We start from the raw sequence: 12,001 nt of genomic DNA on the forward strand, positions 1-12,001 counted from the left end.
TCAAATGGCTCCCGTCGAAAAAATGTACAAACAGGTATAATTATATTATACTATTATTGTACTCTATAATAATTTTATTATAGGACATTATGGACGCCTATCTTCAGCCTACATAATCACTGCGCGATGTTATTACACTCCTATTAATGCTGTTGTTATACTCATGCTATATCCAATTCATGCGTATAATATTTTTAAATTTACAATTTACAAGATGGAATACTAAAACTATAAAATATATTGAAAACAATATACAATCTGAAACACAAATTAAAGCTCAAAGTGATTTTATTACACCAAGATCTAAAAGAAATAAAATCTCATCAAAAAATCATTTATATGTTTTCATCAAATAAAATAGCACCTACATGGACTACATAAAATAATTGCGCCTAACAAATTAACTCGATATATTATTTTTTTGAATTTTAGATTCTAAAAGGAGCGAGGAATGTAGGTATTGATTTTACAATGATATCTATGCGTTTTTTTTGTATTTTTTTTTTATTGTGTCTGTCATCACGTTTTGGGGCAGTAAAAGTCCTTTGATTTTCGACTTCAGTACCTCATTTGATTAGAAACTGAATCTATAGTTGGTACTCTGGGGGGTCAAAAGTAAAAATTTCTTAATACTTACCTGGCGATATGGCGATATGTAACCTACTGTACAGCAAAGCGACATCCACGACTTACCCGCTTTTTATTTATACAAACCTTTTTTTATATTTTATTAACGATAAAAATTAAAAATTATATATTATACTGTAAACTATTTTTATATAATTTTAATAATTTACTTAGAGTACTACAAGATATTTTTAACCACACCTCTTTTAAGACAGTCCTAAGTCTGTATAAAGTGAGAATGAATTTGTGTTGTAAAAAAAAACCGTAGCTGTTTAGGAATTTACCTTTTCATTAGACCTTTTTTGACGGGACCGTTTGAAAATTGACCTTTTTGTAAAACGAGAGCTGTTTAGAAAAACGGGAGCCGAATGGGCTACCGTCGTATATTAATATTATCATTTATTTCATTCTTCTAAACAAACTTCTAAACACTCCACTGTCTCCACTGGTAGGTACAGTATAAAAAGTATATTTATTAAAAATATATTATCAAATCCACATTTTGTTCATGAAAAAATTACAACAGTAATAAATAATAATATTTCCACTCAAAAAATAATATTATGATGAAATACAAATTTGTTTCTGTTTCATTAGTATCATAAGTATTCCCATGCATTTTTTGTGTACGTTAATACAAACATAATACACTTTTCCAGTGTGTAAGCAGTTAAAATAAAAATTGTATTCCATTAAAAAAAGAATGAATACTTATTAGTTATTACTATGTACCAATATTTCTAACTTTCAGTAAAGATTCTAAATCCTATTGGCTACTGATTTTGAATAAATTAAATTTACAAACACCGTAGAAAACTTTTTTATTTTATTTATAATACTTTCAATTCAGTCGATAAGAGTAGATTTTATTTCCACATCGTGAACACACAATTTATCTGCTTTTAGTGTTGATTCTTCGGGTTCCGTAACTGAAAACAAAACAAGTAAAATAAAGCTACTTGTGGTATATTAATGAAGTATAACAGACTAGAACTGTCAACCCATTTGTTCTGTTGATTGGATGGCACTATTGGCTTTAAAAGCCTTTTTGAAAAATGGTTTTCTATTAATAATGCTGCATCCGGTTTAACTAAAAAAAAATTCAAAACAATTTACAGTTAGGTAATATTGAGTCATGTTTACATACATTATTTAATTTAATTAACATTTTTAATGTATAAAATATTTTTTTTTATTGAAGAAAATAATATCGTACGAAATCAATAGTATTACAGCATAATATAATATTAAAAAATATTCTACTTGGTTTCAAATAGTAACAAAAATGTATAACTGTTTATAATCAAAATATAATTATTTTAACAGTTTAAACGAAAATATTATTAATATAGAAAATGTATATTTTTACGGTCATAAATCATAATTATAAGAATAAAATATAATGAGACACCAAAATTTTAGATTCTGAGCGGAGCGATGTATCCCATGTAAACCATGATGTGTGTTTTTTTTTTTTGTCTGTCATCACGTTTTGGGGCAGTAAAAGTGCTTCGATTTTTGACTTCAGTACGTTATTCGATCAGAAAGTGAATCTAGTTGGTACTTTGGTGGTCAAAAGTATTCTAAATTTTTTTGTAAATAATCGGGATAAACAAACTAAAATAAATTAAGGAAAAACGGGAAATTTTACGCACACTCATTTTTCGACAAAATCGATTTTGGTTTTTGATGTAATTTTAAAACAAATGACCATATGGTCATATATACATGAAATTTTCACCGAATGTTTATATAAGTATATTCTATCCACCATGCAATTTCCAAAAATTTTCGACTTAAGTTGAACTATTCATAGTCATTTGAAATTTTCAATCATTATTAGTTTTTTTTAAATTAATATCGATAAAAATTTATTTGTTTGACAGAAAAGCTTGAAAATTTAATACAAGGCTCTAAACATATTGTTACAATAGCAGTTGAAAAATAAAAGCAATTCATAGTCACAATTCTTTTTTATAAGCATTCAAAGTTTGAATTTTGTCAAAATACGTAAAAATCTCGAAAATTCACAAATTATTTTAAGCTAGAAATTCATAAAAATTTTCTTTTTAAATCTAAAATTTAAAAATTTAATACAAGATTCTTTAAAAGTTTTTCAATCTTTATCACAAATAAAAAGTCCACCGGAAATTCAAATTAAATTTTTATGAGCATTTGAAATTTAAATTTTTACAACATTGGATTTTCACTTTTAGCGATTTCTTTATTTTGGTGTAACTCTAAAAAAAATGACCGCAGATACTTGAAATTTTCACTGAATGTTTATATATGAATTTTCTATATTTGATAAAATTTTCAAAATATTTAGATTTGTTTTGAGCTGTTTACTGACATTTTAATTTTTCAACTTTTTTAGTTTTTTTTTCTACAAATATCGATAAAAAATTATTTGTTCAGTAGAAAAGCTTGAAAATTTAATACAAGGCTTCTAACACATTGTAACAATAGCAGTTAAAAAATATTAAAAATACGTATGCACGATTTTTTTTTACAAGGATTCAAAGTTTGAATTTTGACAACATACGTAAAAATCACGAAAATTCATAAATTATTTTATGCTAGAAATTCATAAAAAATGTTCTTTTTATATCTAATATTTGAAAATTTTTCATAATCTATAATATATCCTAGACAGATAAACCGTCTTAGCACAGAATCGTTTTTCGTATACAATGATATAGTATCATTGGATTCAAATTTAATTCCATCCATTACAGTAACCCACTTGTAACTTACTGTACAGCAGAGCGACATCCATCACGACTTTTTTTTTTTTGAAATGTTTATTTATTTATTTTAAAATTCAATTATTCAAACATAATATTTTTAAAAAAAATAGTACTTATTTTTATATTATTATGATTTTAAATAAATTGTTAAATAACAAAATTACCATTATCATTTGAGATGTTGGCTTGATTATTTTTTGACGGACTTTGTGCCCCATTAATTGTACACAGTGATTTCCTTGAAAAAAAACAACAAATTTTTTGTTTTAGAAAAATTTTCATATTTTAGAAAACTTTATATTTTGTTACATTGTTTTTATCTCGTGAATTGTCTTTACTTCTTTAAGAATGTGTTTGTGTAATATTTTCTCTTGCTGATTTTCAGTAGGTATAATATTTAAACCTTTTAATTCAGGACGGTGGAGATTGAAAAATGAATTTCTCTTCTGTTCAAAAGTTGTAAATCACGTATAGCATTAATAATAAATCCAAATTTTGGAAAGTAATTCTTATAACACATTAATTTTATATTTTTATCTAAGTATACAAATCAAAACATTTTATCATTGATATTTTTCAAATTTTTAATTTTGATTATTATCATATAGTAGTTCTGAGAATGATCAGTAATCACGTACTGCAGCCGATATGTAGTCGGTGTACGAAAACGCGATAATGGTACAGATAATGCACTGATTTCACTGGATAATGGATTACACACACTATAAATATATTATAAATTATAATAAATATGTTCATTCATTACTCACACAATGACACATTGACACCGTTGAAATATACATGTAAAATGAACTGCCTAAATATTACTCCTTACAACATGCTACGCTACAACCCGCTTAATATCATAACACAAAATTGATATTTTATACGTCTCATACAGGTGCCCCGTGAGAATTTACCCATTGAGATATCTCCAGAAATAATAGATATATCGAAATTCTGGTTTTTTAATAAGACTCACAGGGATAAAAACTACAAATATTTCATATTTTAATGTTTTGGTAAAAAAGTTAAAAAATATATTTTTTAATTTAATTATTTTCAAAAAAATTAAATATAGCCATTTTGTAGTTTATTTTTCTGAAAATATTGACGTTTCAAAATTTTATTTTCATTAATTTCCCGATTTTTAATATTTTTTTTAGTTTTAAGAAAAATTGTGAATTATTTAATACCGTAATGTTATCAATCATGTGATCCACCGCGCCACGCGCATTCCCATACGACCAGCCGAATACTTTCCGACTTCCGTGTTCCTAATAGTTATAAATTTATAATTATATTTTATTTCTTTCAAAACTAGAAATCAGGAAATGAATGCAAGTATAAAATTTTGAAACGTCAATATTTTTAGAAAAATGAACTCTACAAATTGGCTATCTTTATTTTTTTTTTTTTGGAAATAATTGAATAAAAAATGTATGCTTTAAATTTTTTACAAATACATTGAAATAAATTTAAAAATGAAATAATTGTAGTTCTTATACCTGTGAATCTTATTATAAAACCAGAATTTTTATATTTCCATTATTTCGTGAAATATCGCAATGGGTAAATCCTCGCGGGACACCTGTACCTATGTATTATATAAAATATTAAATAATGAAAAAATATATTAGACACCATTTAGGTATCTGAAAAATTAATTTTTTTTTTATTAGAAATAAGCTTCGGCAGCGAAGGCCATTGGCTGACAGCAGTGGCGTACCCAGGGGGGGGGGGGCTTAGGGGGCTTCAGCCCCTCCCATTGGCCATGTTTTGGAATACATTTTATATTAAAAAAGACAAAGTACAAACCATGATATTTCTAAAATACGGTATTGAATACAACGTATTATCTTTAGTAACAATGACCTAGTATAAGCAAAGCATAAACGTTGTGTTTATTATGGTACCGAATACCGATATAGATTTAGCCCCCCCCATTCGAAAATCCTGGGTACGCCACTGGCTGACAGTTTACATTGTTTAGGGAGAATTATTATATACATTATTTACATACACATATTAAAATTTATTTTATAAAGACTGGCAATATGCAAACCTAAGGGCGTCATTTTTTTTTTTTTTTTTTTTTGGGGGGGGGGGGGGGTCAAGGTGTGCGGTTGCACCCCTTACTTTTAGAATGTTACAATTGGCCTGCGCCTTGCTGAAGCCTAAAATAATGCACAAGCCACGAATGCACAATTATTTATATGATTAAAATCAAATTGTAATAACCGGTCTATAATGTATGGAAATAATTAAACGCAGGATAATATACATATACGTATGTATATCTATTTTTATATGTCCTGGTGAAATTTCAAAATGGCCTGCTTGAAACTTCGCACACCCGAAAAAAAACCTGAAATTATGCCCCTGTGCAAACCTACGTAATGTAAGTCCTTTCATTATATAGGTAATATGTTAAGTGTAAACAATTTACATTTCATTATTATTCATTTATGCTATAATATTTTAATTAATTAATATTATACTATTATTGTTCAAGTATTTATGTATATTTATTATTTTGGTATAGTGCCTATGTGAATATACGATATTACGATATATAACTAATATTAGATAGGTATATAAGTTTCTAATTATTTTGCATTATAATATTATTATAGTATCTATTCTGTATCATTTTGTTTACAGCGCTTTCTGTATTATACAATTAAACTCAAAAATAATAATTAAAAATAATTATTTTTAAAATTCTATTAAAATATGGGCACCTAAAAGAAATATTAATATATTATCCTATTCGTTTTATGTAAATAATTATATTAATTATTATACTGTTTTTGTGTAATCAAATATAAAATTAATCTGTATATATGAATCATAAACATTGAATATCAATCAACCTCTATTGAAGTAGTTTATTAACTATATACTAACTAGATAATAAATAATAATTCATAATAGATATGTCTAACATAATTAATATTATAATATATGTAAATAAGGTAGTGTGTGTTATATATATTTATTATATAGTGACATAGTTGATTTCAATTTGGCCGAATTGATGGTTCCCGTTCGAAAAGGGAATTTTATTAAATTGAACCGAATTGGTTCCTGTTTAAAAAATGTGTTTTATTAGGTATAGCCGAATCGATCCCCGAGCGTTCGTGTTCAGGTCCAACAGTTACAATTTTAATGTTTAATAATTTATTAACTTTTTAACATACGCAATATATATATATATATGGTTTGAAAACAAAAATGACCGAGTTAGTTAAAAACTAAAAAAAAAAAAACAGACTATATTAAAGTTACAAATTTTATAAATTATAACTAAACATACATATTATAGTTATCTAGTATCTACATACATTTTTACATAAGTATTATTTTTCTTTTTTTAGCTAAACAAAAGCCTCAATAATCCGAGAACCTCTGATCCCATTTAAATCTATTAAGAATAGTAAGATCTTATTGTTAAGTGTTAACAACATAATATGGATATCATAGGTAATTCAGGTAGGTAACTTATAATATGATATAATAAAATAAAATACTATATAGGTTATAGGTATATATATGGATGTAATGGCGTATGTATAATACTATATACGTATACACGGAGAACTTGAATGATGCAAGTCAATTATTGTCAAAAAGACATAATTTCTAATCTTAAGCATACAAATGTCACTCAACAAGTAACAAGTATCTAACAACCATTCTCATAAAATGAAAACGTGCTAATACAGCCACTTATGATGATTGTGAGTTGTGACAACTGAAATGATACAGTTTTCTCTAATCTGACATGAACAAAATATTTAATATTGAGTTTTCCAGAAAACTTCAAGTCTAGTCAGTTGCGCACCTAGGGAGAGATGATAGAGTGAACCCTCAAGGCCTCAACCTTTTTGCAGGATTAAGGAAATTCATAATTATTAATAAATTAAATTAAATTAATTTTAAAATACTATTTACTTAAAAAGCTTTAGTAGTTAGCACCATATAATTTAAATGAACTCCAAACAATACCTGTATAAAATAAACGTGTTGACATTGCAATTATCGCAGAAATACACTTCACAAAAAAATTCAAATATTTATTTTTCCTGGTTATAAATTAATTTAGGTACTACGATTAATGAAATGAAATTAATTTAGTGAAATGTATATTTTTATTATGAATAAAATAATAAACAATAATAATTAATATTATTAAACGTAAAAAATTCGTATCATTATTTTGACTTTGTAACTTTTTAGCATAAACCTAACAAAGTATCGAGTTTCAACAATTATTATTGTTATTATTATTAAAATAACTTTACTTTGATAACATATTCTTTTGATCTCATATTTCGTACAGAGATAGTAGCTAGTCCATTCATTATCAACTTTTGATTAATTTTTAGTTCTGTCCCATCATACAATGGCACAATTTTTGGAATTAATTCAGTTATCATTTCTTTCTGCAATGTTCGTCAATTTAACAATGTTAAAAGTTAATTAGATAAAATCAATTCTAACACTTTAAAATAATAATTTTATTAAATTTATAAAATAATGTATTCACTATCATAAAATACCTACTACATATAAATCTAATACAATATTATTCAAATTGAAAATTGTAAAGTGTTTTTTTTTTCAACAACATACATTTTTTCTACATTAAATAATATGCTTAGAGATATTACTTGATTATGATAGTCACTACTATAGAAGTTAGTTGCTGTAGATAAATTGCTTTTTCCTTTTTTAGCACGTAAGACAGTTTCCATAATTTTAAATATCTATTTGGTTATAAAACAATTTGTGTTTGTAGTTTATATTAGAAACAGTTAGTTATAACTGCAGATTATAATATTTTATAAACATTCTTATATAAATATATATATATATATTGTAACTAAAGAAATAAAAAATATAGAAAATGATTTAATGGCTAGGTAACCAGAATAATATTATTCAATAATTTTAACAAGTAAAAACGTTAGTACAATTGACCGATTATTATTAATTCAATATTTTGATTTAGTATTTATCGAATAAATCAGTAATTATTTACCAACTAAAATATGTTCTAACCATCAACACAGTGGCGTATACCAAGGGGGTTGTGTATTCAAACCCCTCTTATAATTTTTTAACTATACGTAAATAAGTAGAAATTAATACAATTTAAAAAAAATATAATATTTTTTTTAATTCATATATTTTCATAAAAGAGTCAAAAAATAAAAAATAAAGATAAACGAATTGCAGTGTTCCCGTCACGAGCAAATTTCAATTCAAAATTTACGGTGAGAAGAACGTCATTGCCAAAATTCTAATTAGATATCGGATATTCGGTATGATTTTCTATCATATAAGCAACCTAAAATCATTAACTATAGATGGAGCCATTTTTCGATATGTTGAAGAACATATTAAAAGCGACGAATCTCTAATGGATGTATGATGTGCGCATGCACAAAGCAAACCGTCGCATATTTAGTTGGCGGCCGTTGATTGATATTTAGATTTCTGTGGGTAACAGCTTGGTTATTATGGGAAGCACACGGTCTGTGTCTATGAAATCCTTGGTGTTTTTAAATACAACAGACTTTTTTAGTGAAAATGTGTGAAATCTTTTAATTTGAAACAAAAAGTATAAATAAAATAGTGTACGTTAGATTCTCTTATACGATTCAACATAAATAAATCAATATTATACGATGAAAATGTAGCTTCAAGAATAAATACAAGAGTGGTGCAGTATTATGAAAACCTTACGACATTACTTAAGCAAAATCAATAATGATACATAATCAAGCCAGTTATCATACTACCTACATTGGAAGTAGAAAACTTTAAATAAATAGATAAAAATATATCGAGCTAAAATATCTAGCGATAAACCTAGCCAGATTTTTGCTAAGTTGGTTAGTGATCTTCCAAATGAAGTTTTAAATTTTAATTAATACGCCAAATGAAAATTCTGTTAAACGCGTTATACCTACATGAGCAACGTAGCAATTTGAATCCTTCTAAATCTACTTGCTCGGAAGATTTAAAACTTGATATATAGATTATTTTAAAATATTGTTGGTTTAAATAATAATGGTATATTATTGAAAAATGTAATAGCTTATAAATTTATGACTCATAAATAATTTTAATTAAATTATCTGTCCAATCTCCTATCTCCTATACAATCATTAAATCACTTGTTCTTATATTGTAAATTATTATTCTACAGATAGTACAAATTTCTAAATTAAAAATTAAACAAAAAAATTAAATTAAATAACTTCACCGGGCAATGGGCATCATTGCATTGGTAAAGAGTCTAGACTCTAGAGAGTAGAGATGTCACAAGAGAAAATGTCTTAGGTTTTTCCTTATGGTTTTTCGCTTTTTCGAACAACTATTATCACCCGTTGGCTCCTTATCATTTTTCGGACAACTGCTGATCTGCCGTCCATGGCAAAAACACGCCTTATGTAACAAGCCTATTATATCTTATCAATTACTAACAAATACCGGCATGGCGGCATGGCATACCGCATTAGTGCATTACCGCCTATATCATTATAATTTTTTCATGTTAGAAAATTCAAATTTTAATGACTATAAAAACACAAAATACCTATATTATGGAATTCATCGAAATTATACATAATATTACGTTCATACAATAATAAATCAAATAATATTTCACGGTTCCATTTATTCTATGTTACAATCATATCGTTTCTCAACAAGATATATATTATATTATATACCTAAACGTTTCTTCCTGTAATACCATCTGTAAGTAGATAAATGCCTTATTATAATAAACAATAACTTCAAAACAGTGATGTCATTTTAGATTTCACCATTTAGTAGTAACACTTCTAATGGTCCTTTTACAACATATTACATGTTGTCTACATGGTTCCTGATTTTTACATGTTTGTTTCATTGAACTAGTGCTGTATTGTCTATTGTTATTTTTGACAATTTAATAGTATATTGTCAATTAGACATTTGTTGAAGAACGTTGTACTCTTATGTGTTGTCTCCATCTTACACATACTACATGGCAAATTCCCGTTCACTTATTTCAATAGTGTGCTGTTAGTTTTGATATTAGAGTGAATTGACCCATGGTCAAACTTTTAGGTAAGAAAATTATCTGTGTTCTCATGTTAGTTTTTTACAATATTTTAATTTTTAAATGAATTATAAGCATGTTAAGTGTGAATATTTGAAAATTCAAGTTACCCATTTTAAAATTAAAATATCGTAAAAAAAACAATGAGAGAACACTGATGATAAGTCAATCCACTCTAATATCAAAACTAACAGCACACTATTGAAACTAATGAATAAAAATTTGCCATGTGGTACGTATGTAAGATGAAAACAATACATACTGATGTGACGTCCTCTTAAACTATAATATGAAACTAAAAACTCATTCCTCACTTAGAATTTAGAATAACACCTACAATACTAAAAATTACCGAATAATTTTGTTATGGTACTGCAACCAGTGACTTGTAATATATATTTTAAGTTTATGACTGCAACTACCTCAAGTTAACAGTGCGTAAAAAGTTTATAACTTATATTAATTTAAGACATCGCTTTTATGTGTTTTAAGTTTGTAAAGAAGAACTATTTATATTATTTTGTCACGAAATTGTCTTATGAAAATAAAACGTTTCGTTAACCAGTTGCAGTAACAGAATTTACTTAACCGTAAAATCAATTGAATAGCTGCAATCGTAATAGCCTTAAAAGTACCTTTTTTATTGAAATTTTACTCTTACGGAAAAACACAGTTTGACCAGTTAATTTTAACAATCACTAAGAATAAACTTAAAAGTCAGGATACCATTAAAAATTATATGAGGTCATATTATGCACTTATAGTCTACCCATAAAATGACATCTCTGCTTGACTGCTTCAAATGAATTAATATCTTGATTAGTTGTTTTTTTTTTTTTTTTTTTTTTTAACAAATAATAGGTTGTTGTGTTTGATGTTAATAAAAGATATAATTTTATCAGGCATGTAAGCTGGGAGGGATTCAACCCACCCCCTCCGAAATAATTTGAATGTTTAAAATTAAGTCAAATTATACACCTATTTTTATTACTAGCTGTTGACTGTTTTTCTCTGTATATTAGTCGGGCATGAAATACAAGTTTATATAGTATTATAGTTGAATGATTCATCGAGGTGATTATTGAGAACCATGCATGTTTGAGAACTGTATCACTGCAATATATAATATACCTAAAAAACTCATATTTTGTTGAGAATCTTATCTTATTACCTATGTAAAATCATATCAACTAGAAACTATATTGGAACAGTATCTTCAGTTATAACATTTTTCTGAGTTTCATCGCAAAGAACAAAAACACTGATTGAATGAATATATCCTTCAAAGTTGAAAAATACTTTAATAAAAATGTGTGAAATGCGATGGGTAGATCAACTTGAAAATCTGATTTGATTTAAAAAATTATATAAAGCTATTTATTATACTAAAATAATTGGAAAGGTTTACAAATATAGAAGCATCATGTACAGCTTTACAGCTTTCAATTTTCATTAATAACTCAGTTTTTATCATAGCTTTACATGTGATTAAGAAATTTTTTGT

The 12,001-nt window shown here is 26.2% G+C and overlaps 2 protein-coding genes across 3 annotated transcripts in view; one reads left to right on the forward strand and one right to left on the reverse strand.

The window, feature by feature from the left end:
* Positions 1-1,436: 1,436 nt before the first annotated feature.
* Positions 1,437-8,137, reverse strand: LOC107167218 (uncharacterized). The gene is made up of 6 exons (XM_089226359.1): positions 8,054-8,137; positions 7,685-7,825; positions 3,687-3,823; positions 3,542-3,615; positions 1,622-1,717; positions 1,437-1,556 (listed from the first exon to the last, which is right to left on the reverse strand). The coding sequence occupies exons 1-6, from the start codon at positions 8,135-8,137 to the stop codon at positions 1,474-1,476; spliced, it is 615 nt and encodes a 204-aa protein (XP_089082485.1). The 3' UTR covers positions 1,437-1,473.
* Positions 8,138-9,981: 1,844 nt separating this feature from the next.
* Positions 9,982-12,001, forward strand: part of kar (monocarboxylate transporter 10-like protein kar) — a 45,125-nt gene continuing 43,105 nt past the window's right edge. The window contains exon 1 of one of the 2 annotated variants that reach the window (XM_089226298.1): positions 9,982-10,151. The gene's annotated coding sequence lies outside the window, so the exon portion shown is untranslated. The remainder of the gene's footprint in view (positions 10,152-12,001) is intronic. The other variant, XM_089226295.1, reaches the window with a different exon arrangement.

Source organism: Diuraphis noxia, unplaced genomic scaffold, assembly GCF_037042655.1.
Source record: "Diuraphis noxia isolate RWA-SAM2 unplaced genomic scaffold, SU_Dnox_SAM2 contig0004, whole genome shotgun sequence".
NCBI lineage: Eukaryota > Metazoa > Arthropoda > Insecta > Hemiptera > Aphididae > Diuraphis > Diuraphis noxia.